Below are 27,782 nucleotides of genomic sequence, written 5' to 3'. Positions count from 1 at the left end.
TCATTAACAATTTCAGCGCGCTCTCTCTATCTCTCTCCAACTTTCTTTCACTAGTCGCCCACTCGGTCAGGAGCAGCGACGGCGACGGCGGCGGCGGCGGCGGCAGTCAGTCGACTTTCGTAAATGGCGGCGTTCTGATCTATAGCGCGCGCGTGCTCGTCGTCTCCGCGAGTAGGGGAGCGAGTAAGGACACACGCACACACACACGCACATAACTACATAAGTATAAGTGTGCATCCTTTGATCTCCCGTTGCGTTGTCTGTTTTTCGCTCTCGTTTCCGCTCGTGCCTATACACCGCCGCCGCGCATGTACACAAGACAGCCTCAGGCCGCTATACTGCACCTGCAGTCTATACAACGCATGAGGGGGCCGACTGACAACGACGAGACGAGACGAGAGAGAAAGAGCGAGTGACACATATATTCTACTGCCGACTGTTCGCATCAGGTAGAAACAAACAAAGTGCAGCGTCTCTTTTTTATCGAATGCCATTTTTGGCTCGCTCTTCCATCCTACACTATATTTTATTATTATATATATATACGCGACTGCAGGCACACGCGCTTGTTGCGCGCTATGTATAGTTTTTGCGTATATATTCTGGCGCGACTGCTCGCTGCATGAGCGCGACGACGTCGATGTGGGGACCTGCTGCGCTGTAACGAGGAATGTTTCTAACCTCAAACGCGACGAGCTTCGCTGTTGTATAATATGATCGCGCGCCGTATTTCATTGAAATATAGCAATTTGTCACTGGACAATGCTGCTACTTCAACTGGGACTATCAAGCTTGAAGGAGGCTCAGTTTCGAAAGCCAGTTGAATGCTCCCTTCAACAATAACAGTCTCGTTCAACTGTCATCTCAAGGCAAAGTTTTGTTTACGCTTTTGCTGAGAACGTGCAGTGAAAGCTCTGTTGCCGAAGTGAAAAAACAGCTAGAAAGCCAAGTTACAGAAGCAGCATAACCTCTCGCGCATCGAGTAAGATCTAGTCCCTCTCGGCTCGTGTCAGTGTCTGACCCTCTCATTCTCTCCAACAGGCGTATACCTATACATCGGGTGGTCTACTCGCGCGCAGTACAGAGCACACGTGTGCGCGCTAGCGAGAGAGAGAGAGAGAGAGAGAGAGAGAGAGAGAGAGAGAGAGAGAGAGAGAGAGAGAGAAAGAGAGAAAGAGAAAGAGAGCTGGCTCTCCTCTCTCCACGTCTTTTCTCTCGGTCTACTAGAAGTGCTACCTACTCGTGTCGGCTCCATGTATCTCCTGCACATGGAAGGAGAAGAAAGCAGCAGCAGCATCCGAGGGACAACTAGAAGCGCACTTTAGCAGCTGCACAGCGAGAAATCCCGGCGAGAGAAAGAGAGAGAGAGAGAGAGAGAGAGAAAGAGTGCTCCCTCCCTCCTCTCTCTTTGCTCTTCCACGCTCGCTATACACTGGCAGCAGCAGCAGCAGCAGTAGTGCGTGTGCGGCGTCGTCCAGCAGCAGCAACGTCGCCGCCGACGACGAGGACGACGACGGTGACGACGACGTTACAGAGGAAGTAAAGTGCGGGTATACGGACTCGTTGACGTCGTCTCGAGCATGAGGAGGACGAGGCCGCGGACGGCGCCGAAGACGGGGTCGGGCGGCAAGAAGCCGCTTGGGCTAGCCTAACTCCTCCTTCCTCTCTCTCCTTCTCTTTCTCCCTGTGTACAGCCGAGATCGGAGAGGACTTATACTACTTATCGAGTCTAAGCCTAACCCCTCCTTCCTACCTCTCTTTCTCTTTCTCCCTGTGTACAGCCGAGATCGGAGAGGACCTATACTACTTATCGAGTTCGAGCGTAGAAGAGCGAGAGAGAGAGAGAGAGAGAGCAGCGGCGGCTTCGTCGAGTCCCGCCCCACGCGTCAGTCAGCGTCTTTGGATCGCGACGTCGAGAGTTGCCTGCTCTCAGAGGGACGACACAAACCAACATCAGCTTCGGTGACGATGGGCACGCAGAAGCCCGGCGAGTGGGCCAATTCGCTGATTGCGCGATTCGAGGACCAGGTAAGTCTCTCACCTGTCAATCCTTTTTTTATTCTCTGTTTTTTTTTAAATAATATTATTGTTGCTCGTGATGTTCGTACTATTTGTTTTACGCGAACTGTGTTGTGCTTCTGCTGTTATGTGTTTTGCTAGGCCCCTGCCGAAAGTTTAGATAGCCGCGCTGCTCTGGTGACATTGAACTTGATTCTTCGATTTTCATTCGACTCTTGCCTCTTTCTGCTGCTTGTTTCAATGTTGTTTTTAAATCCAAATGAATATGAATACCTGCAAGACTTGCAATTGATGAAATCGAATTTTCATTTCGATTTTTTAAACAAGTTTACAAGCAATACTTTTTTATCTTTACTTTTGAGTTTGATCCACTTGTTATCATTTTTATATTGTTCGTTTTATGAATGATTATGGTTTTTTTTTTTTTATAAAAATAAACGTAATCAGATCACTGCTATATGTTTAGATAGTTAATGTGTTCGCTGAAGTATGTAAAGTAGATTAATTAAAATTTAAACGAGTAAAAGATTTAAATAAATTTATTGTGTGGTTGCACACAGTATGTATTTTGGTCATACATTTATTTGAGTCTTGATTTGTGACAATTTGAGAACTCTTGTTATTTTTATTTTAAAGTATAACCATTCACTATTGTTGATATGGAATAATTTCACAATAAACATAAGTTTCTTCTTCTTGAATTACCTGAAGTTTTATGGTTGTAAAATTTATCTGTACAGACAAGTAAAAAATGTCTTCTCAATGATTTCATTTCAGTGGAATTAATTTTGAATGTGATCCAAACCAATATTAATACTTCATTGTGCACACTCACCTCACTAACTATCTATTTCATAAATTGTGTTCCTACCTTGTAATTTGTTACAGCCATCTGAGATTTTTGAAATCCACTTGTTCAACCGATGTTTTGATTTAAAAACAATTTACCGAGTAATTAATTTAGAGCATTACTTACAAATGCTGGTTCTACTATTTTTAATCATCATCATCATAATGGTACAGCCCATTTAGATAAGTTTTACATAAATATTTTGAAAAATTACTCAAGCGTATTTTCATTTCACATGGAAAACATCTCGAAACTGATTTTTTTTGTCAATTCCTTGAGCAGAGATTTATTTTCTATCACCCAGAGAAAAAATTACATAGTCAAAGAGTTTGAATACCAAAACACGTGCTTTACAGTACCATCGCTTTGTTCTCAACAAAAAAGTTTATAATGTTGCAAGCTCTTGAACAGCAATGCCTAAACGTTAAAGAACAACCTATCACCTCTCGTGGCCGAGGCCAAAATCGCAAAAACCTCAACTGTGTTCCTCTGTTTTCTTCTACAAGTGAAGTTTTTCTTCCCAAGTCTTTCGGCTCTTCTTCAGACAGTAGTATACATAGCGTCGCGCTTATCGATCGTTATCGCGTGCGCGAACCCCGCCCCGCCGAAAAACTTTCCTTCGCATTTCACTCTTTCATGGAGAAACGACTTTTATATATATAGGCGTGACGTGAAGCTCATAGTGTTGTTAGAAAAGCCTGCTTCTTGCCGGTGTCTCGGCGACTTCTCGTAGATCTGTTGGGTGGAAATACATAATATTATTGTGTACACAAAGTAAGGCAGAGACCGCGCGCTCGCCCCGGAGATAGCTTTCGCGCGAGTTGCGATAACTGGGAACGAGTATTGATATGATTTTTATTTTCCGAAAATCCGAATAGTCCGGGGGCCCACAATACCTGCCGTGGCCATTTCGAGCCCGCCTCGAACACCGAGGTTTTTTCATGTATTTTCACCTGCTGAATCCGAATTTCGTGGGTATTTGGCTGCAAAGTGGTCAGAAAAAAAGTTATTAACAATTTATTGTTGCAATTTCGGAAATCATCGCTTTTAACCGGAAAAAATGGGTTTCCAACTTTTAACCTGATAAACAACGATGACTTTTAAAATATTCAACATTTATGTATTTTTGGGTGCGCGAAGCACGGAACGAAATACGGAGCGAGAGCGAGCGCGTGGTCGGTAAAGCAGATCGCGCTTCGCGCACCCAAAAATAAATAAATGTTGAATATTTTAAAAGTCATCGTTGTTTATGGATAAACTTATGATTTAAAACATACACATGCATGTTAAAAGTTGGAAACCCATTTTTCCGGTTAAAAGCGATGATTTCCGAAATTGCAACAATAAATTGTTAATAACTTTTTTTCTGACCACTTTGCAGCCAAACACCCTCGAAATTCGGATTCAGCAGGTGAAAATACATGAAAAAAACCTTGGTGTTCGAGGCGGGCTCGAAATGGCCACGGCAGGTATTGTGGGCCTCCGGACTAGAAGGCTTGGGGAGAAGATCTATGTTTTAAAAAAAAAAATGTGAATATTCTAAAACACTTGAAAAACTCGTTCGAATCTGAATTACGACAGGAACGCAGGAAAGGCATACAAAAGTAGCGGAAAATCGGTAAAAAGCAAACCAGCGTCCAAAAATACTTTTATTTGATAAACATTAGCTCAGAGAGCCGATGGTATGTAGGCGCACGTATGCTCGTAGAAAAAAATACATAATTACGCCGAAAAGCGAGGCGCCATTTATTCTGGTCGTAAGGGATTTCCGGTTCGTCGTGTCATCGTATATTTCGCAGAAAAATTTGATAAATTGCGTTTCCGGCTATGCACGAGAGCCCGCGCGCGCGACTTGTTTTCAAGCTGCATATAACCTGAATTCATTTCTGCGAAATCGTATTAAGCTTCAATCAACTGCTTTACTCGAAGCTTCGTACGCGTTCGTACACCTTTTCCACGAATAGCTTGACTAATCTGTATCGAGCAATCTCGTCGTGTTCTCTTTGAATTTCCGCCGATCAGGGGTCGAGAAAATTTTCCAATGTCCAATGAGATATCGTCATTCTCGAAAATCGATCCGAAGTGAGAAAAATCGTCGAGAACAGGTCGAAAAGAGTGAAAAAAAGTGCAAAAGTCAATACCGGCGCTTCGACCTCACTTGACCTTCGCCCAACCCTAATATGTATATACATCCCTTCGCGCGGCTGCTCCACATTCAGCATCAGAGGCGTCGTCCTCGGCGTTCCCTGCCCCGGCCGTTCGCGTTGACGCTGCGCGCGCACACGCTCTTTTCATTGACCCATTTTGCGATCCTCCCCCCGCGCGATAGTTCTTCTATATACACGAAGCTGCTGTGCGCGCCCCCCATGAATGAGACTAGTTTGCCACTTTTTTCCTCGTCGCTCGAATTACCGCCGCGACGAGCCCCGGAGCTAAGCAGGGAATCTGGGTCGACGTCGATGATCGACCGATCGGGGAAATAATTCGGATTTTTCGGAAAATTGCAAGCGATAGAAATATCCGTTAAAATTCTTGGTTTTTTTGTTTGATAGAGAAACTGTTGGGCGTTGAGGTTCAGAAAAAGGAAAATATCTCCCTCGAAAATCCTCGAGGCTCGAGTCCTATAGTAGTCTCCCGGCCGGGACGAGCCGATTTCGCGCGCGGTGAATCTGGAGCGCCAGCAGCCGCGCGCAGACGCGCAGACGCGCAAGCGCCGATGCATGAATGAAAATGAGGCTCGGTTCATGACTGGGGGCTGCAGCAGCTTCATAGAACTGCGCTGCGCGATTGATGAAAAGAGCCGGGCAGCAGCAGCAGCGCGACCCAGTTCACGGACAAGGTCCTTCACTCATTCACGATCGGTCTTCTCCTGCGCGAGATAATGTCGATTGACAGATTTCTTACGATCTTTCATTACACTCGTTCATACTTTTATGGTAGCAGACTCGTTTGATGATTGTTGCCTTATTGATTTTGAATGAAAACTTGGTTCTTTAAAGGATGTGAGATTCTCGATGATGCGGATGAAGAAAATGGCTTTATTAATATTTAGACTCGTTATTTCTTGAACTTCGACTTCTTTATTTTCTTTGACTTATATTTACTTAATCGCTGCTACTATACGTAAGCGAAGATATGCTCGAGGTGCTGTCGATGTAGACTATTCCATCAGAGGCGCAAAGTTTATGTCTCCGTACAAAGTTACAGATTTGTAAAAATAATCAATGTATGCGAATCGACGATTGCATAAACTTTTAAAAATAGAGTAGAGTAGTTGAAGAAACAAATATTACAATATGACTTCGATGACTTTCAGCTACCATGCCGGGCCGGTCCGCAAACTACGCACTCGCGGCTGAACGAGGAGAAGAACAAAAGATGCCTGATCCTGATATCTCGGCATCGATTCTCCCTGGTGATCTCTGGGCTGACGAATATCCTGAAGCGGGTGAACGAAATGGTGCCGAGCGGCGTCGGTGGCCAGCGCTCGTTTCAATGCAGCGACCACGACCGGCACCGCTACGAGTCCATCATCATTGTCCTCGACACCCTCGAGAGTTGCCTCGCCAACCAGCCCAAGGACACTACCAAGTACGACGAGGCGATGAACGTCAAGCTACTCCTACGCGAGATCTGCCAGTTTATCGGTACGGCATGCTTTTGTTGTTTGAATTTTTCTTAATTACCCCCGTGTCATATATTTTATTGTTTTTCTTTCTTTCTTCATCACGTTGTATTACTCGTATCAAGTTCTTCTTTATGATCAATAAAGTCACACACAAAGGATATTCCCTCAGTATGGTTATACAAAGCAATTGTGGGCGTAATATTTTACGGTCGTGATGAACATTTAAATTAAAAGAAAGAAATAAGCTAGAGTCGAACTAAACATTTAGTAGTACACTACGATACGAGTGTAACATAAGTATTTTACAAATTTCTAGTATGACCCTGCCATAGCCATTTCGGCTGTAAATTTTTATTGATTCAACATAAAAAAAACTTTTTAAGAAAATTTGTTAATTTGATGCACGGTTCAATAGCTGATTTGCTAGCATACTTTTTATAAAAAGCAAACTTTTTTATCAATCTGGTACTAAATATACGGCAAATTTTGGTTATGTTTATTGATTTTAGTGCAAATTTTTCACTTTAGTCGCTTTGAAATCATTCACTAGTTTTTGCATTTAATATTTTTCACTAAAAAGAGAAGACTGTTAATTTCAATGTTATTAATTAAATTTTAAATATTTATATCCACGTACAGTCGTATTGACCATATCAATGAATTAATTAATGTATAAAGGTTGTATAACTATTAGATTTTGATATAAATAAAAGCGTATGTAGAAGAAAAAAGGCGAGCCTTATAAAATATAGTCAACGGACAATAATATTTATCAGAAAAGATTTCGCGCACACAGAAAATATATAACAAATACGCGCTTAATATTTGGTAATTTCATTTTCAGATATTCCAAATGACAGTCCTCAGAACGCACATCTGAAAAATCTGGCAAGCAAAGTCTTATTCGCCCTCAGTTTGAATTTCTTTAGCGCTGTTTTCAATCGGATTTCCGCTCGTCTTCAAGAACTCTCAGTATGCATCGAGGAAAATCCGGATTACAGTGATATAGAACTGATACAGCATATTAATGTTGACGTTGATAGACTTACCAAACTTTTAACTGGTAAGTTGAATGTCTTTTTAAAAAATTTACTTTATATACTGAAAGTGATTAGTCTAAGAATGAAAATGAAATTTGTATAATTACCAACATTATAATTTATAGAAATAAACCAAAAATTCCGGCAACTGAAGAAATCGGCGCACTTTGTGCTTATGAGTTCTTTAGAAAAGGCTGTTTGGAACTGGATGGATACGTATCCTCAAGAATTTGCAGATCTCCAGAAGAATCCAAACGATGAGCTTGTCAAAGCGTGCGGTGAACTCTTCGATATTCTGGACACATTTGCAGACAACAAGAAGGGCCGAGTGGCCGCGGTTTGGCCCTTGCAGATCATGCTGCTCATACTCACACCCAAGGTGCTCGAAGAGATCGTCAATGCAGATATGGGCGCGCCCTACTCGCCAGAGCACAAGAAGAAAAAATGTTTTATAGATAGTGTGAAAAAAGGCCTAGTTGCTCATGGAGGCTCAAATCGACAACTTGTCGAAGCGGCTGCCCTTACTTGCGTCAAGCTCTGCAAAGCCTCAACCTATGTCAGCAATCTTGACTCAAACAACGTGATATTCACTCTGGTGCAGCATGTCATACACGATTTGATATCCTTGCTTTTCAATCCGAACAAGCCTTTCTCCCGGGGCCAGAGTAACGTCGCACAAGACATCGATCTCATGATCGACTGCTTCGTCAGCGTCTTTCGCATCATGCCGCACAACAACGAAGTCTTCAAAGTCTGTCTCAATCTGAATTCGCCATCGACGTATCAATTCGTGCTCATTAGCTCTTTGTACAAGTTAGTTCCATTTGCATACTTATCCAAGTTTTAACTTCTTAGCTAAAATGATTCTGCGATAACTAATATAAAATTTCTCTTTTTAGAATTGTCAGTCAGCCTAGACTGCCATGGTGGCAGCAAATCGATCTCGTTTACTCGCGTAGTGCAGAACTGCGAAACATGTTTACAGATACGTTAAATAAAGTTTCTCAAAGTTACATATCACATACACCGTTGCGTATGATACAGAGCTTCACGCTAAAAGGCAAGGAACAGAGCAAATACAAAGATCGTGGAGAGGAGGTTACCAGTTATAGAAATCTTTTGCTTTGGATGGTTCGACTGATACATGCTGATCCAATGCTTATGTTAAATGTACGTAAAAATTATTTATTCAATAATACTTTACTTATTTTACCAAAACTTTGAAGAAAAAAAAGAAAAAAATTTGAACTGCATTGTTGCATTTAAGTGCATAATATGCAAGTCGATATTTATTTTTTTGTGGCATATGTTAACTTTTATGTTGTTTTGATTGTCGTGAGCATAAAAATTGAAAAAAAAAATTAACAACGTTAAACGTTGTTTTTACCACAGTCACCATCCCTGGTGGGGATCGAACCCACGACCTTTGGATTAGAAGTCCAACGCGCTATCCTCTGCGCTACAGGGACTTAGGTGCGAGGCTGCAGTAATCACGAATTTTCATAGAATTATTTTTTTACACCTTAAAAGTTTATTTTTCTTACAAATTATTAATAATTTTTTTTAATAAACTCACCATTTAACGTTTAAATCATAGCAAGGCTCGTGAAATTACAGTAGAGATAAGCTCACACACCGATAAGATTCGAGTAATATAAGCAAATTGTTGGTAAATGAGTTTATGCAAAATTATTTTTAAAGGAATATTCTAGATACTAAGTCAAAAGAAGGTGTTTTATGTATTTTATTAATTTATGAGGTATACAAATTGCGACACACTATATGTCGAGTTGTTTCAATTATCAATAATCAAGTTTTAGAAGGAAGCTGATTTGATTCACTTTTTTAAGTTGAACGTACCATTTTTATTTTCAACTATTTTTTTATTACTTGGAGATACCCAATAATACTTTTGCAAGGCAATAATTGTTCCTCAGATATTTATTTTGTAGTTAAAATGATTATTAAAATAAGTGAATTTTCGGATATAGTAAAAGCGCCATTGATTTCTAAATGATTTTTTTAGAATTTTTCACTATAAATTTGTCAGTAATAATTATTATAAAATATTGTCGTGTTAATTTAAGCCATCATTAGATTCAACGAATGGTGAGATTTATAGCGTACAATCGTCTATTTATACTAGCAAACCATTTTTATTAGCTAATGTGCAATCGAGTTCAGTCGTAAATTCGTCTATTTTTATATCATCTTACTCAAATTACATAATAATTGGTTCTGGTACATACTTTATTGATCCCGCTCATATCAACTTTTTATTGCAAAAATATTTTAGCACGTCCGCTTTACCTTTTTTTTTGCTTTCTTATTCTTAATTTCATGATTAAGCTGTATCAATAACAAAATATAAAATAAAAGAATCTCATGCACAGCTTAAAATCATATGTTAGAGTCAGGTTTTCAAAAGTTTAAGAAAGAGGTCGCAAAAGCTATCAATATAAGCGAATAAATAACTAATTTTTTCATTATTTTTGATTTCAGAATCAAGGTAAAGCTGGCCACGAAATTCAAAGTTCCACCTTGGAGTTGATCAACGGTTTGGTCTCTCTCGTTCATCAGCCGACCATGCCAGACATTGCACATGAAGCTATGGAGGCCCTTCTTGTACTCCATCATCCCGATAAGATTAAGGCCTGGAATCCAGAAGCACCTATCAATACTTTCTGGGATGTCAGTTCACAGGTCCTTTTTTCCATATCGCAGAAACTCATACAGCATCAGATCGTCAACTACACCGATATTCTGAAGTGGTTACGAGAGATTCTCATTTGTCGTAACATTTTTCTATCACAGAATAAAGACTGTGCCAATGTAGGCAGCCAGATTGCTATCTGCAAACAAGCGCACATTAAACTAGAGGTTTGTCCATATAATATATTTCGCTAATGATAACCGTAATTCGTAAACTTTAAATTGGATTTTTCCTCACAATGAATTTTACAAATATTTAGGTCGTTTTCTTCATGTACCTGTGGAGCATAGATATGGAGGCAGTATTAGTCGCCATGTCCTGTTTTTCACTGCTCTGCGAGGAAGCCGAAATACGTTGCGGTAGCGATGAGGTGGCTGTTACCTGTCTGCTACCAAATTATCTCTTGTATGTTGAACTAGCTCAAGCTTCTACTGTTCTTACCACTGGTAAGTTGTATCTAAAAATAAATATTTTACCTGTTTGGTACTTTATTAAAAATCCTCGAAAAAGAGAGTCTGAAGCATATATTTCTATACAACAGCCAGCGGAGAGAGTAGGATTTGTTATCATGAGAACAATCACGGTGAGTCCCTTAGAATAAAGTGGCAGAGTTGGGCGCAGCACAGCTTTTACCGCTGATCTGCGACTTGTATAACAAATGTAGTTAACCTTATTTTTAATATTATTTTATATTATTCGAAATCGGATGAGTTACAATTTTTAAGAAATTTTACAATTCTGCATGAATTTTATTTGTATAATATCAGAATGATGCAATATCAAATTAATTAACTGTACGCAATCGGCAACACAAAAGACTAGTTTAATTATTTTATTAGCAAAAAATTATACATTGTTTGCATTACTCAGCTCTGTACGATACCATATTCTTGTTGTTTTGTGTTCGTTTCTGTGTATATCTTGTTTTAAATGTATAGAAATCGAAATAGTCCAATGAAAAAATTGTATTTACATTTTTACTTATTCACTTAGGTCGCGCAGCCTTACAAAAACGAATAATGGCTCTTCTCAGGAAAATTGAACATTGCGTTAATGGAGTTCAACCTGTAAGTTTTATTTAACTGTAAAATGTAAAAAATATGCATTTCAAAATGATTGATTTTTTTAAATAATGTGATAATATTATGCTTTTTAGGCTTGGGAAGAAACTTTTCGTAACTGGGAGCAAACTTGCCGTCAGCTAACGAACTACCCAAAAACCAAAGCTGAGGACGGACAAGTCGAGTCGTTCCATCGAAGTGCAGGAAAACGTCGTGCTTCGCATCAGAACTCTGAACACGAACTCGAGGAACAGATAAACGAGTGGGCTAATATGACAGGCTTCCTTTGCGCACTTGGCGGCATCTGCCTTCAACGTCGTTCTCCTAACAGACCGTTGTCTGGTTTGCCACTAAATCCCGAGCCAAAGAAGGGTTCAGGCAAGCAGCAGCATCAACAGCAATCGGATAATGTCTCGTGCCTATCCAACTCCAGCCAGGAGGTCCAGTACTGTCCCGTCACGCAGTTCGTTTTTAACCTGCTTCGTCTACTCATCTGCAACAACGAAAAATTCGGGCCGCAAATACAGAAACACGTGAAAGAACTTGTCGGTCACGAGATGAGCCCAGCCCTGTATCCGATATTATTCGATCAGATTAAGAGTATTGTCGAGAAGTTTTTCGATCAGCAAGGACAAGTCATACTTATGGACGTCAATACTCAGTTTATCGAGCACACGATATTTATTATGAAGAATGTGTTGGATTCCAAAATCGATCAACTTTCGGAATACTTGGTAATGACGAGCATCGAAGGTATGACTCTGGCCATTGTGCGCTATGTACGTCATCTCGACATGACTGTGCACGCCATACACATCAAGACGAAGCTGTGTCAATTAGTCGAAGTGATGATGAAGCGTCGAGACGATCTGGCTTTCAGACAAGAGATGAAGTTCCGCAATAAACTAGTTGAGTACCTTACTGATTGGGTAATGGGTACCACACACCCCATAGCGCCACCAGGTGGTAGCGATTCTACACTTATAACCAGGTAATTAAAATATATACTATATTATTTATATAGTCTAGGGCTAGACTAGTTTTTAGAACCTTTAGAACTAGCATCCTTCTAGAATTGTTTTAACATTTTGACAGTCTATCAATTATTATTTTAATTTTTCGTCATTCTTAATTCAGATAAACGATCAAACTGAATTTTCATCTTGTTTTACAAGTACAAATGTAAACCTATTGTTTAAAATAATTATCATAAAAAGACTTAAACAAAGATAATATATCATACAACGTCTAGCCCTTTTGCGCTATTATAATTTGCTAGACTCTCAAATCTTCCATCCGAAACTCACACTGTAAGGACGTTGTCCTATACGTTAGTATATACTTCAGGGAACTGGATCAAGCTTGCATGGAGGCAGTAGGTGCGCTTCTACGCGGTTTACCCCTGCAGCCCGAAGAATCTGACCGTGGCGATCTAATGGAAGCCAAGTCTCAACTGTTTCTCAAATATTTCACTCTATTTATGAATTTGTTGAACGACTGCAATGACGCCGCTGCCGAAGAAAAGGAAGTCGTCTCGCGGCAGCGTCTAACCACCGGCAAACTTTCGACTCTTAGGAACGCTACCATTCAAGCCATGAGTAATCTGTTAAGTGCGAATATCGACAGTGGACTTATGCATTCTATAGGTGAGCCTATATTATTATCATAAGCTTATAGTACAAACTATCAGTGCCTATTGAGTGTACTTTATTAATTCCATTCTTTTATTTTTCTCTATAGACTTAGGATACAACCGCGATTTGCAGACAAGGGCTGCCTTTATGGAGGTATTGACGAAAATTCTGCAACAAGGTACGGAGTTCGATACCCTGGCCGAGACCGTATTGGCTGATCGTTTTGAGCAGCTTGTCCAGTTAGTAACAATGATCAGCGACAAGGGAGAGTTGCCAATAGCAATGGCACTGGCCAATGTTGTCACGACCAACCAGATGGACGAATTGGCGCGCGTCTTCGTCACCCTCTTCGACGCCAAGCATCTGCTTTCTCCGTTACTTTGGAACATGTTCTATCGGGAGGTCGAGGTTTCGGACTGTATGCAAACGCTCTTTCGGGGTAACAGTCTTGGCAGCAAGATTATGGCTTTTTGCTTCAAAATCTACGGAGCTAGTTATCTGCAGAGCTTGTTGGAACCTTTGATAACACCCCTTTTAAGCGATCCGATGACAAGCTTTGAGGTAGACAGTGCAAGAATTGACGTAAATGAGGATATCGAGCAGAATGGCAGAAATCTAATTGCTCTTACGCAGAAGGTTTTTGATGCTATTGTGTCTTCCGCTGAAAGGTGAATCAAATTTTTAATAATAATGATGCGAATCCTTTACTTGTTTAATCATATCATATTTTTACATGATTTATTTTATGTTTCATCTCTGAAATAGTATGCTTGTATCGTAATGTAAATTATTAAAGACTAACAATATTTTTTTTTCAATTTTTAAAATTCTATATAATTAAAAATTATTATAACTGGTGCATTTTTTACAGATTTCCGCCGCAACTGCGTTCGATGTGTCACTGCCTTTACCAAGTATTGAGCAAGCGCTTCCCTCAGTACCCACAAAACAACATCGGTGCTGTGGGCACGGTGATATTTTTGCGCTTTATCAACCCGGCAATAGTATCACCTCAGGAAATGGGAATCGTCAACAAGCCTGTGCCGCCACCGGTCAAGCGCGGCCTCATGCTCATGTCTAAGATTCTGCAGAACATTGCTAACCACGTAGAGTTCAGCAAGGAGCAGCACATGCTTCCCTTTAATGATTTTCTACGAGCGCACTTTGAGATAGCCCGGCGCTTCTTCATTCAAATAGCCTCAGACTGCGAAACCGTCGACCAGGCCAACCATCCTATGTCCTTCGTTTCGGATGCAAATGTGCTTGCGCTGCACCGGTTGCTTTGGAATCACCAGGAGCGTATAGGCGATTACCTGAGCAGCAGCCGCGATCACAAGGCTGTGGGCCGGCGACCTTTCGATAAGATGGCCACGCTTTTGGCTTATCTCGGTCCGCCCGAGCATAAACCCGTCGATTCACAGTAAGAAGGAGTCAGATTTTACTTTCGACGATTCCTTGGAGCGCTCTTTCTCTGCTTATTTAGAATTTAATCGTTTTTGCTTTCTAGCGAGGAGCTAACTCGCTACTTTTGTTTCGTGCTATCCTCTGGAAAGACTTTTTTTATACACGTGGTGTCAATGTGCTCTATGTCTGCTTTAAGGGGCTGTCGGAGGAGCAGCCGAACGGTGCCGCCGCAACGTCCAAGTGGCGACGCGTCAGGTGGCAAGATCCCAATTAAACAACAAAACCGCGTACTTAAGAAAAAAAATCGCTCTTTACCGCTCTTCCTTTTATTCTAAAGTAATAGTAACTCGTGCAAAACATGGTATTAAGTACATCTTTTTGACGTAGTATTGGAATTACGTTACAGCAACAGAGCAGCCAAACAAGCGGCCATCTTGAATTCATATATAGTCACCGTACCTTGGTAGGTCATATCGTAATTCTAATACTACGTCAAAAAGATGTACTTAATACCATGTTTTGCACGAGTTACTATTACTTTAGAATAAAAGGAAGAGCGGTATAGAGCGATTTTTTTTCTTAAGTACACAGTTTTGTTGTATTTGTTGTTTAATTGGGAACTTGCCACCTGACCGCAGCGCCACTTGGACGTTGCGGCGGCACCGTTCGGCTGCTCCTCCGACAACCCCTTAAAAAAGTATACAATTTTTATATAGGTATAGATAATAGTTTTTCTGATTTTAATAGTTTCTTTATAATCAGTTATTATTTGAGTTTGACTTTTGTTATCCTGCAAAGTGACTTATATAAAAAAATTTGGTGAAATGATAATGATTTAAAATCAGTTTCAAATTTTCTATTTATTTATTGTTGTCTGAATTAAGATACTTGATGATATTTTATTCATATTTAATTTTATTTGCAGTCTGCTGTTTTCATCTTCATACGCCAGATGGTCTAGCATCGATATGTCATCAACGAATTTCGAAGAAATAATGGTGAAACACAACATGCACGAGAAGGATGAGTTCAAGAACATAAAGAGTCTAAACATTTTCTATCAAGCTGGAACTAGTAAACTGGGCTATCCGGTATTTTATTACATTGCCAGAAGATACAAGTAAGTGCTAAGATACAATGAGATACAAAAATTAAGCTGACGGGCAAAAAAAAATATTTTGAATAAATAATTTATCGATATTTTTCAGAATCGGTGAATCAAATGGCGATCTTCTAATTTACCACGTAATCTTGACACTAAAACCGTTCTGTCACTCGCCATTCGAGCTGGTCATCGACTTTACGCATACATGTTCAGACAACCGCTTTCGTACGGAATTCTTACAGAAGTGGTTTTACGTACTGCCTGAGGTAGCTTATGAGAACATTCACGCAGCCTACATTTACAACTGCAACAGCTGGGTACGAGAATATACTAAGTACCACGACCGCATCTTGGCGCCCCTTAAGGGCAATCGTAAGGTTTTCTTCGTCGACGGACCCGGCCGATTTAAAGACCACATTGAATTGGACCAACAACGGTTGCCCGGCGCCACACTCTCGCTGGACGAGGATCTCAAGGTCTTCACAAGTGCTCTTAAATTATCGCACAAAGACACTAAGGTGTCGATCAAGGTTGGGCCTACTGCTATACAAATAACTTCGGCTGAAAAGTGCAAGGTTCTATCTCACTCCGTACTACTCAACGATGTCTACTATGCTTCCGAAATCGAGGAGGTCTGCCTCGTCGATGATAATCAATTCACGCTTACCATTTCCAACGAGGCTGGTCCACTCTCTTTTATTCACAATGACTGTGATAGCATCGTTCAAGCAATTATTCACATTCGCAATAGGTATGCAGCTATTATTTGAACTATTACAGTACACAAATCAATGAAAAATCCATTGATTTTCTTATTAAATTGAATGAAACTTATATATATTTTTTTAAATAACCAAATTCATAAATTGTTGTAGATGGGAACTTTCCCAGCCCGATTCGATGTCGGTTCATCCGAAGATTCGGCCCAAAGATGTACCTGGCACATTGCTGAACATGGCACTTCTAAATTTGGGTAGTTCTGATCCGAATCTTCGCACAGCTGCTTACAATCAGCTATGTGCACTGACGGCGACTTTCGACCTTAAGATCGAGGGTCAGCTACTCGAAACGTCCGGTCTCTGCATTCCCTCGAACAACACCATCTTCATAAAGCATCTGAGCGAGACTCTAGCAGCCAATGATCCTCATCTGACTTTAGAGTTCCTGGAGGAGTGCATACAGGGCTTCCGAGTTTCAACGATTGAATTGAAACATCTCTGCTTAGAGTACATGACACCCTGGTTGAATAATCTTGTACGTTTCTACAAGCCTAGCGACGAAGGCGGCAAACGCCAGAAGCAGGTCACTCAGATACTTGAGAAATTAATCACGTTGACTATCGAAGAAGTAGAAATGTATCCAAGCATTCAAGCAAAAATTTGGAGTACTATAGGTACGGTTTTTTCTTTCTTTTTTTTGCTGAAACAAGCAGAACTATAATGATTACTAATTTTTTGTAAGCGATTATTTGTGTCCATTATAATTTAACTTTTAAATTATTTTATAGGTCGACTACCAGATTTAATAGATACGGTTTTGGATAACTTCATCCAACGAAGCGTGCGTTATGGCTTCGGTTCTCCTATGGTCGAGATAATGGCTGATACTGCTGTAGCTTTGGCCTCTGGAAACGTACAGCTTGTTGCAAAGAAGGTTATCAGCCGATTGTGCCGAGTCGTTGACAAAACTTGTACCTCGCCAACGCCGCTACTCGAGCAGCATGCGATGTGGGATGACATCGCGATATTAGCGCGTTATTTACTCATGCTATCCTTTAATAACTGTCTAGATGTGGGCAAGCATTTACCATATCTCTTCCACACTGTGACTTTTCTCGTCTGCTCAGGCAGCTTGAGTATGAGGGCCTCGACTCACGGCCTTGTTATCAATATTATACATTCGCTTTGTACCTGCAGTTCGCCGTCGTTTTCTGAAGATACATATAGAGTACTAAGGATGAGCCTTGACGAGTTCTCTCTGCCTAAATTCTATTTGCTCTTCGGTATCAGCAAAGTCAAATCTGCCGCTGTGACTGCTTTTAGGTTGGTATTTGTTGACTCGTACTTGTGAAATAATATTAAAAAATGGTATAATATAATACAATCCTTTTTAGATCAAGCTATCGTCATTCAAATGAAAAATGGTTCGGCAATGAACGCAGCATCGTAGCCTCTCAGGACCGTGAGAGACTCTCTCTGACCAGTCTAGAAGTCATTACAGACGCTTTACTGGAGATTATGGAGGCGTGTATGCGCGACATACCAAAGTGTGACTGGCTCAGAACTTGGACTTCCCTCGCTAAAAGCTTTGCTTTCTGTTTTAATCCCGCATTGCAGCCTCGCGCTCTTATCGTCTTTGGGTGCATCAGTAAGAGCATTACTGACCAAGATATTAAGCAATTGCTTCGCATCCTCGTTAAAGCTCTTGAGAGCTTTAACGACATCACTCTACTCGAGTCCATAGTTATGTGTCTCACTCGGTTGCAGCCTCTGCTGAGACCGGTAATTTTCATGCTCTACAAATTCTTTTCATACATAGTTAACAGTCATCCTTATATGGTTAATAATTTTCAGGAATCGCCGATTCATCGCTACCTTTTCTGGGTTGCAACTTCTGTGCTCCAGTTAGATGAGGCATCGCTATATGCCTCGGGGTTGGCATTACTCGAACAGAATCTGCACACTTTAGATTCTCAGGGTACTTTTGATGACAAGACCTTAGAGTGTGTGATGATGTCTACCCGCGATCCACTAGAGTGGCACTTCAAGCAGCTTGACCACGCTGTCGGACTTTCTTTCAAATCCAAATTTCACTTTGCTCTTGTTGGACATCTGCTGAAAGGCTATCGTCATCCAACGCCCACGACTGTCACCCGGACCACGAGAGTACTCACGATGCTGCTTGCAATTGTCGCAAAGCCTCTAAGAAGGGACAAATTTGAGGTCACTCCTGAGAGCGTTGCATATCTAGCTGGTAAACATTTATAAAAATTGTTTGACATACGTAAACGCAGTTTTTGAAATTGAAAGCGATGATTACGTCAAATAATATCTATTTGTTTTAGCTTTAGTATCCATATCTGAAGAAGTTAGAAGTAGATGCCACATTAGACATTCATTGAGTCGAAGTATTGGTGAATCCGGTAGCTCTGACTTTTTGGATACTCTCGATTCACATTGTGTAGTATGTATTCTAATAAATTTATTTTCGTATTTTGAAGAAGTCAAAGTAATTGTTTTAATTAAAACTTGTTATATTATTATCAAATAGGAGATTTCCGCTAGTACAAGTAATCCAGTGAACCGAAGACAAAAATCTTTTGATTTACTTGACCAAACCGCAATAAGCCAAGCTAAGCTTCGAGCATATTATCCACCGCATCATCAGGTATATTTCACGCCCATTATCTAATTCATTTCTCAATAAATTCCGAATTTTTTTCTTCTTTTCCACGTTATTCGTGTGATTAATGTTTTTCTGTTAAGCAGATTGTACAATTCATTAACTGTCAATCATCCTAAGTTCTTTCGCTGTTTAATAACATTTTGGTTATTTACTTCTGCATATCAAACCTAATCTTTGAAATCATAATTACGTCAAAAACTACCCATACATTTTGTATTTTAAAAGCTAAATTTTAGTTATTCGTTGTTTAGAGATAAATGTGTCAACATAATATTTTTGCATTGGTCCAACTGTTTTTTAAAGCGAATGAACTTTGAATAATATATACGTTAATATAACTATAATTGACAAATTTGAGTCAAGTAGACAATGAAAAAACGTAGCATCAGATGTCTTGTAACACTGTCAATATGTCGCCAAAGAACGAAAATTGGTTTGTTTCTATGTGTGATCGATGAAATTGGTGTCTGCGCCTGCTACTTTGCCTGCCTGGATTGTAATTCCGTAAAATGTCACTAACGTCTACGCCTCGATCGTCCTGTGTGTACTCTGTCAATGATGTCACGCTACGCCAAACAAAATTCTTCCACTAACAAGACTGGCCGAATTTTATTTAAAACGCAGCGATCCTTCTCCATGCCCTCGACCAAGGAAGCCAAAGCAAATGATGAGCTTGAGGCAAAGGTATTACATTTTTTAAAATGATTGTATTTTTTGCGAATGAATATATACAAATAAATCAAGAGTCAATATAGACATACAGAAGTTACCAAGCAATAGTTTAAAATCGGACAATCATGAATTATTTTTGGTGCCTGACAAAAAATTGTTAGCACATAACTATTCAAATTCATGGCGTTTTTTTAAATACGCTTATGAATGAAACTTTTCATGTTTTACTTTTCCAGAGATATTTTCTTCTAATACTTATTGGTATCATTTGTAGAATCGAAGTGCGCGCGTAAGCGTGAGCAATGAGAACAACGTGCTTCTCGACCCAGATGTGCTGACGGACTTTTCGACGCAAACCCTTGTTTTAACAGTTTTAGCCACACTTGTCAAGTATTCAACGGATGAAAAGGAAACTAGGATCTTATACGAATATCTTGCTGAAGCTTCAGTTGTCTTCCCCAAGGTCTTTCCTGTGATGTAGGTTCCTTTTATAATAATTAGATCGAATATTGCATTTCATTGTTTGGTGATATGAGTATAATCTTTTTTTTTCGTTGCAGTCATAATTTGTTGGATGCAAAAATTAACAGTGTTTTAACATCTTGCCATGATCAGGCAATACTAAACTCGGTACAGGCAATCATTCAAAATATGATTGCCTGCGAAGATACAAGTCAACAGCAGCTTCACTATTTACAAAGTTGCGGATTTGGTGGACTCTGGAGATTTGCTGGACCATACACAAAGGTATATTTTTTATTTAATATCTATATCTGAAGTTTATTATATTAATTTCATATCCATATTCATATTCTAGTGCAATCGTACTGCAGAAAGTGCAGAGCTGTTTGTTAACTGTTTGGAAGCGATGGTCGAAACATGCTTGCCAGTAGAAGAGTCTGAAAGTGCAAGTCAGAGTGAGGTTTCTTCTGATCCAGCAAAGCGCGAAAGTACGTCAGATTCATCCAAAACCAGTTCGTTGTCTGATGCTAAGGCGCGCAATCTTTCGGAAGAAAGCAGTTCCTCTTCATCATTTGATCGCAAAGAGTATGTTGACGACTTTTATAAATACTTTTATTTTTATTTTTATTCTCTATCTTTATTTAATTTTTTTCCTCAATGGAATGACATTTGACTTTAAATAAAATTTTCAGTCATCCCGCGGAACGACAAATGGATAAACCAGACACAAATAAGGCAGCCTCGACTATAAGTAGCGGAAGTTCACATCCCTAGCGTTTGGCCCGAGAGACTGGATCTCAAAGAGGCAGTAGATCACGCAACCAGGAGCAACATGGCCAACGACAACAAATTCGACTGAGGTAAGATGGTAAAATAAATAAACAAATCTTTATCAACTTAATTGTAATGAACTCAGTATTGATCTTTACTTGATGTTATAATAGGACCGCAGAACTTTTAGCTCCCTGCTACTGTTGTTACATGTCCAGTCAAATAAATCCAGTACCGTCCACTTCGCGTTAACGTGCAGATTTAAAGGAAGAAAAGAAGATCGCAATTACGTTCGACGTTGAGTGTAGTTGGGTTCACGGAGTTATTTTAGATATTCGCGTCACGTATATTTTTGTTTTAACACTGACGAGTCCTTATGCTCAAAGTGAAGAAAAAACACCAAACTATTATTATATTATATTATATATATATATATACGAACGTTGTATAAATATCGATAATTTATCTCAGAGTACAAAAGGAGACCAGAGACCACTCTTGTCCTATTCCGCAGTTTGTAGGAAGCGCCAAAGGCACAAAGTCTTTTTATTGATATGGGACACAAAAAAAGTCGCTGCCAGGCTGCTGGGACTTGCGCCTTTTTAGGATCTTTGTAGATGACTGAAGCGGGAAAATTCTTTCTTATTCACCAAAGGTTATATTCTGTCTGATAAAAATTATAAAATTTAGACTCGTAAAGAGAAAGACTATACGTTCCGTGAAAAGGAAAAAAGATCTATATATATTTTTAGGTATGTTAAGTGAATGTGAAAGGAAGTGAATTATAGGTGTGCAAGGTTATATTATATTCGTTAATTAGGTTGTAAAATTTAAGAATATGTAGAGTACTGTTATTTTTATTGATGGGATGTCGGAGCTATGCTCATTTATTGACAATTTTCTACTGGAAATATTGCGCATTGATCACACAAATAAAAATCGATGGATGCCTAAAGCACGGAACTGTAATCCTGTATGCTTGTTTTCATTACAAGTTTCACAAATGAGACGCGAGTCGTCATTCGATTCGAAAAAACACATATGTCGATACGTATAAATCGAAACTTGATGGTCTATTATGTCAAACACAAAATATCGCTGAAATTGAATAATTTTTGCTCCGACAACCCTTTGATACAGAACTGTGATTCTCCCTTTAGTTCTGCTGGGCCTAAGTGGATTCTCAAGCGGAGAATCGAAAATGTTTATTGCTCTCAACGAAAAATTGTCTTTCGTTGGCTTGCCATTTGCAACTTTCAATTTTCTCGTATGATAATCGCTTAAGAGACGCTTTAACCGTTTTATTTTTTGCAAAACGTTAACTATGAGCGTCGACGACGACAATGATGAATTCCAACTGTGATTAGCTCCACCAAACACCCAATAGGACTATACGGCCCTAACTTTTAAGCAAGCTCGATGTTATTCGTAGAGTATTAATATTGCATATCGGAGACTCGATGTTTGAAAGCTCTCTCTCGTACCTGCTGGCTAACTTTACCTTGTTGAATGATGAAAAGAACAGCAATTTTATGTTTTCATTTTTATTTCTCTTCGTTGTCAACGCAAGCCAGACTCCTATACACTTCGTTACGGTCGTACTGTGAAAATAAAAAATAAAATATATGTTATAAAAAAAAGAATAAGTAAACACCAATTAGATGGGAAAGAGCCGCGCTTTGTATACATGTTGTTGTCCTAGTTTGTAAACAGGCGCACAAGGATTCTTTAACAAAAAGATTAAAAATTAATATAAAAAATATAATGAAAGAGAAAAAAGCAGAAAAATAAACGACATTTTAATCAACACATCGAAAATAAAATCTCCGCGAGGCCTATCGAGCGCATATAGGGCCTATCGCTTCTCTCTGAATGTGATGTGTAATTTATATTATTACTTCGTATGTGTAAATGATATAAATGAGTTAATGAAAGAGCCGCTACTTGCTATACGTTAAAAGGAAAGATTTATTACATATATTATATATATAAAAAAGATGAAATTAACTGATCGTCAAAGCCTAAAGCCGAGTTTCGATGTTTCTGAAGATATCGATATGAGTATTACGTAAGTAGCAGAAATACGCGTTATTGTATAATGTCTGAAACTAAATATAACATATGTCTATACTTTATATGAATTGTCTTTATTACAATTTATCGTATTACCCATACCTAATCCATGTAATATATACTTGCTATATAATATATAGGCCTACCTTTATCATATTTGCGAGTCTCTGTTACGAAAGGACACAGCCTTTTTTCTTTCTACTTTCTGGTCCCTATAACATTAATATTTATGATGCCGTATTGGAGTTTTGTTTTTAGAATTTCAGGACTTAACATTGTCGTTTTTAATTTACTCCAAAACCGAGCAACAAACTAAGTAAAAACTCGGAAATAAAATAAACAGTAACGTTTTTTTCTAGATAAAAAATAGGCATTGTTGACATTTAACAATAATCTACAAGGATTACGCACTATACCTTCTTCGCGTGTACGGCCACTTTAGCTGCAGCCTCGAAGACTTCCTTGGCACCCTGCCCGGTTCTCGCGGAGCACTCGTAATAAGCCAGTGCGCCGATCCTTCGGGCCGCGTCAAGACCACCCTCATAGGCCACCGGTTCGACGCGAACGTCGTTGGCGTAGGTCAATCGACCGAAGTTGTCGTTTGGTTGGTGGCGTAGATCTTGCTTGTTGCCGACGAGGAGGATCGGGACACCTGGACAGTGGACGTCCAATACCTCGGGCTTCCAGTAGTTCACGACGTTGCTCAGCGAGGTTGGCTCGCAAATGGAGAAGCAAAGCAAGACCACGTCGGCGTCGCGACAGTAGAGCGGGTATAGCTTGTCGTAAGCCTCTATCGCGTCGACGAGGGTCAGCTCGACCTTTATAGGGCAATTTCAGGAATTTGAATTTTATTTCTCCTCGTTCGATTGTATTATAGAAAAAATAATTTAAGATGTACAGCTATAAAAGGATTTTCTTAAACATCTTTCCGCTTTACTAATTGTACACGCTACAGACAACTTTTTAAAATCTACATTGTTAAATGTTTACCTTTTCACCATCCAAGTTCATTTGATATTCTTGAAAATTGTCAAAAGAAGGCGTATATTCGGTAGGGAACTCATATTTCGTAAATACGATTAATAGGCACGTTTTACCACATCCACCATCGCCCACAACTACTAATTTTTTTGTCAACTTTGTGGATTCTGGAAATTCATCATAATATATTACGTATAAGCGATATGTATTTATTTTATCTTATTAGTTTCATCAATCTGTTTCATAATAACATCAACATAACGAAAACATTACAATTCATATCACTTAAAATAAAAAAAAAAGATACGTTGACGAATTTATCGTGATGACTGACATCTTTCTGTTGTATCCAACGATGGAGATAATTGAACAATGAGTAATACATATATCAGGTCATTAATCGCACGATAAAACATATCATAAACAAATATATGTATACACACCGGTACAGCGCGATAAGAGATTTTAACAATTGTCTTTATACTTTATCAATTAGTGTCACAAAAACACGCTATAACGTTGCGATTCTCATTGACATATGCGACTCGACGCTGGAAGCAGCTATTGGTTTTAAGTGTAAAAAATAATAGATTATCGTTGGACTGCATGCTCAATTTGTTATTGTTTACATGTCCCAGTCCTTGAATGCAAATGTTTTTGGTTTCCTGACAGATCTTTTACGGTAAAATGAAGAATTACGGTGAGTGAGAGACAAGATTAATCATATTGCTTATGCATTTGCAGATAGGATTTATTATGGTCTATAATCTTACAGAAAACATTTATTAATCGAAAGCTTTTTTAAAATATACCGAGATATTTCAACATTTTCTCAAGTTCTAGAGTATTTTATGATTTCATTTATCTACGTCCGATTACGATAAGATAATAGCTCTATGTACGGTACCCGGTGCAACGATCAAATCCAAAATGAAACCATGTCAGTATTGGAACAGAAATGTACGAAATAAAAAGTGTTATATAAAGTTTAGTTTTTAATTAGAATGTATCTATTCTCATTGTGGTAAGTTTTAATCGAATATTTGTTCTTATATTGTTTAATATAGTGATATTTTTATATATACACTTTATCTAGTCCGTCTGATGGTCAGTCACGAAATGGTATTTAATTTTCTAAAGCCGCATACAACTATATGCATTTGATTTTTTTAAGTCCACACATAGCAAAGGTATCTTTAAGATGACTCTTATTTCATGATTTTAAACACGTATCACAATATCAAGATAAATGCCTTATGTAAGAAAGCATATTTCTAAATAAAAGACGCTTAAAAAATTAGCTTTAATATGCTTACCTGGAACAGAATCGATCACACTATTTCTTTTAGAGTTACTCATGATTGAACTTGTTGATGTAGTTTGTTAAAAAATTGACCGCTTTCAACGTTTCACATTTTCAACTACATCTTGGTTATACATGTCAAGGTATCTTGCTTTGATCGATTATCAAAAGATTAAACATCCATATATAGGTAGAAATGGTGGGGAGCTTTGCTCGATCGCTCAAACATAGTAGAATTCTTGGATAGTTTTTATGAGATATTAGATATAGTGATCTTTATGTTTTGAGATCTAGTATTTTATTATTTTGCAATTATTCGTATCTGCTGAATTCTTCAAATTTTTCAATTATATAATTCAGCTATATAAGGAATAAAAGAAACAAATTATATGTTTCATGTCTGAAAATAACGACAATTTTGTTAGATAATGCTAGAAGCGGATGTTATGTACCCAGTAAATCTTTCAGAATAAATCGTGAATATTTGTTTGTTGAGCATTGACCGTGTAAGATCGAACAGGCCGCTTATAACGTGTAATATTCATATACCTATATACATTAGCTGATCGCGTGTGACAATTGTTAATCTGACAAACAGAAAAATATGAACTTATGGCGTGAGTTCTTGCATACATGTATTATGTTAAATAAGTAATAAGTGCGCTATATTGCAATAGCAAATGTTTTCTTTGCACCGTGACCTTATATATTATCTGTAGTAATGTTAAAACCATAAGCTCACTTGTTTTCTCTACACTTATATAATATTGATTGTGTTTTTAAATCTTATTCTAGAATAGGCAGTATTCGGAAAATAGAAGAAGAATTGAGCCACCAAGATTCCGAGTTACCCTCCAATTTTAAAAGAATAGCCTCACAATGCTGCGGAGTGCTGGCCGCGAACTCGATAAAATTCACAACGAGCACATTCCATGGATTCCACATAATGCTCATCGCGGAGTTACATAAGAAAGACTCCGAAATCGACATAACACTCAATCAGCTGACTTGGCTGGGTAAGTTCATTCGAATACTTATTACAGTTTAAAAAAAAGTCTTGAAATATTTTTTCTGGCCGCAGCGAGCTTGGACTTTCTCGTGCCGATAGGCTCGATAAGCACCGCATTCATCACTCAGCGCGTGGGCAGTCGGCTGGTGATGCTATGGTGTTCGATACTCTACGTGACCATTTGGCTGAGCTACAGCTACTCGACGAGCACGACGATGCTGATGACGGCGCAAATTTTGTACAGCCTGACGCGAGGCGCCCTCAAGACACCCACCAGCACCTACGTCACGGAGATAAGCGAGCCTCGACTGAGGGGATCGTTTCTCGCTACCTGTCACCTCGCCTCGACCTTTGGAACTTTCTTCTCGCTGCTCATGGGTAGTCTACTGTACTGGAGGACAGTTGCGCTCATTAACATCGCGTTTCCTATCGTTAGCTTCATCGTAATTTTGGCCATCCCCGACAGTCCGATGTGGCTTGCAAGTACGTTCCAGTATTTTAAATGTAAATGATTCAATTGTAAAATTAACAATAACTCGCGTTACAGGTCAAGGCCGACTCGACGAAGCCGAAGACGCTCTCTGCTGGCTCCGCGGTTGGGCAAGAACAGCAGTGCACGTGCGGAGCGAGTATCAGTCCCTGGTGGAGAGCTTCAACAGGTCCTCCTTCTTCTCCACGGTGGCCCACGACGAGAGCTCCGAACAAAACTCGAGAAAGCTCGAACGACTGAGGGCAAAGCTCAAGCCCTACTCGCAGCGATCGTTCTACCTGCCCCTTGCCTCGGTCAGCCTGATCTACTTCATCCACTTCTTCAGCGGCGTCTCGGCGATCCAGGTATACTCGATGTTGATCTTCCGGGAGATGGACTCGCCGATCCACGTGTCAGTGGCGACGACGTCTATGGGCGCCATGCGCATAATCGGCGCCCTCGTCGTCTTTCTCTGCATCCGGCTGAGCGGCAAGCGGCGACTGGTCTTCGGTTCGCTCCTCGTAGCCGGTGGCTGTCATCTGGTGATCAGCGGCGTGGGCTTCTTGCTTCAGCACCTGCCTCCGCAGATTTCGCCCGAATCGACGCCGTATCCTTGGGTCTCGCCGATCGCCATGATCATAGCCGTGTTCGCCAATTCGTCCGGAGTCGAGACGATCGTCCACATGCTCAACTGCGAGATCTTTCCTCTGAGCATTCGGTACATAGGATCGGCGATCGGCGGCTCGGTCGGCTCGGTCATGCAGTCCATCATGAGCAAAGCCTTTCTCTACATGCTCGACGGATTAACTCTGCCGGGACTGTTTCTCTATTTCGGCTTGATGAACGGCGTTGCCATGATCGCCTACTACTTTGTCTTTCCCGAGACCGAGGGCAGGTCGCTCAAGGAGATCGAGGAACATTACGGCGGAATCAAAAGTTTGACCGATGATGATGGTAGGAACGAACGCCGAGAGAAAAATATTTGAATGTAGTTTTTTTGTAATAAAAAGTTTTTGAAATCCATTTGTTTTCATCTACTGGGATTAAATTCAGCATATTGAAATTCGAATTTAAAATTATAAGCGTCGCGAACAGAACTGTCACAAAACGTTTTGCATTATAACTACTGTGCAACTAGTTTGTCACAAGACCGACGAGTTCATCAGGAAGCAGAAGTTTGACA

General features: G+C 39.7%; 3 protein-coding genes and 1 non-coding gene across 11 annotated transcripts; 2 read left to right on the top strand and 2 right to left on the bottom strand.

The window, feature by feature from the left end:
• The first annotated feature begins 108 nt into the window (after positions 1–108).
• LOC100118811 (neurofibromin) lies at positions 109–22,899 on the top strand. Of its 5 annotated transcripts, none has more exons than XM_008207791.4 (27): positions 109–2,028; positions 6,186–6,516; positions 7,342–7,560; positions 7,663–8,350; positions 8,437–8,707; positions 10,040–10,417; positions 10,510–10,696; positions 10,792–10,833; positions 11,244–11,317; positions 11,407–12,302; positions 12,659–12,957; positions 13,052–13,613; positions 13,817–14,365; positions 15,275–15,469; positions 15,558–16,205; positions 16,330–16,847; positions 16,962–17,496; positions 17,568–17,955; positions 18,028–18,427; positions 18,519–18,637; positions 18,725–18,841; positions 19,457–19,543; positions 19,806–20,008; positions 20,092–20,278; positions 20,349–20,578; positions 20,686–20,853; positions 20,938–22,899. In XM_008207791.4, the coding sequence occupies exons 1-26, from the start codon at positions 1,969–1,971 to the stop codon at positions 20,765–20,767; spliced, it is 8,265 nt and encodes a 2,754-aa protein (XP_008206013.1). In that variant the 5' UTR covers positions 109–1,968; the 3' UTR covers positions 20,768–20,853; positions 20,938–22,899. The 5 variants fall into 5 exon arrangements, with proteins under 5 accessions (XP_008206013.1, XP_008206010.1, XP_008206015.1 ...); XM_008207788.4 differs by having other exon boundaries at positions 12,647–12,957; XM_032600308.1 differs by having other exon boundaries at positions 114–449; positions 1,042–2,028; positions 17,568–18,427.
• On the bottom strand, positions 8,934–9,006 carry TRNAR-UCU. Its single transcript has one exon. It is a non-coding gene; the product is annotated as a tRNA-Arg (tRNA).
• LOC100118846 (transforming protein RhoA-like) lies at positions 21,891–25,361 on the bottom strand. The gene is made up of 4 exons (XM_031931902.2): positions 25,135–25,361; positions 23,828–23,985; positions 23,254–23,655; positions 21,891–23,049 (listed from the first exon to the last, which is right to left on the bottom strand). Exons 1-4 carry the CDS (start codon positions 25,175–25,177, stop codon positions 23,008–23,010), a joined length of 645 nt encoding a protein of 214 aa, XP_031787762.1. The 5' UTR covers positions 25,178–25,361; the 3' UTR covers positions 21,891–23,007.
• On the top strand, positions 24,304–27,622 carry LOC103316092 (facilitated trehalose transporter Tret1). 4 transcript variants are annotated; one of them, XM_031931901.2, is made up of 4 exons: positions 24,304–24,518; positions 25,917–26,137; positions 26,203–26,613; positions 26,678–27,622. In XM_031931901.2, the coding sequence occupies exons 2-4, from the start codon at positions 26,068–26,070 to the stop codon at positions 27,583–27,585; spliced, it is 1,389 nt and encodes a 462-aa protein (XP_031787761.1). In that variant the 5' UTR covers positions 24,304–24,518; positions 25,917–26,067; the 3' UTR covers positions 27,586–27,622. The 4 variants fall into 4 exon arrangements, with proteins under 4 accessions (XP_031787761.1, XP_031787760.1, XP_031787758.1 ...); XM_031931900.1 differs by lacking the exon at positions 24,304–24,518 and adding an exon at positions 24,553–24,842; XM_031931898.1 differs by lacking the exon at positions 24,304–24,518 and adding an exon at positions 25,527–25,738 and having other exon boundaries at positions 25,922–26,137.
• Positions 27,623–27,782: the final 160 nt, after the last annotated feature.

Source organism: Nasonia vitripennis, chromosome 5 (genome assembly GCF_009193385.2).
Source record: "Nasonia vitripennis strain AsymCx chromosome 5, Nvit_psr_1.1, whole genome shotgun sequence".
NCBI lineage: Eukaryota > Metazoa > Arthropoda > Insecta > Hymenoptera > Pteromalidae > Nasonia > Nasonia vitripennis.
Note: the sequence above shows the minus strand (reverse complement) of the source record. Positions and strands in the feature narration are given on the sequence as shown.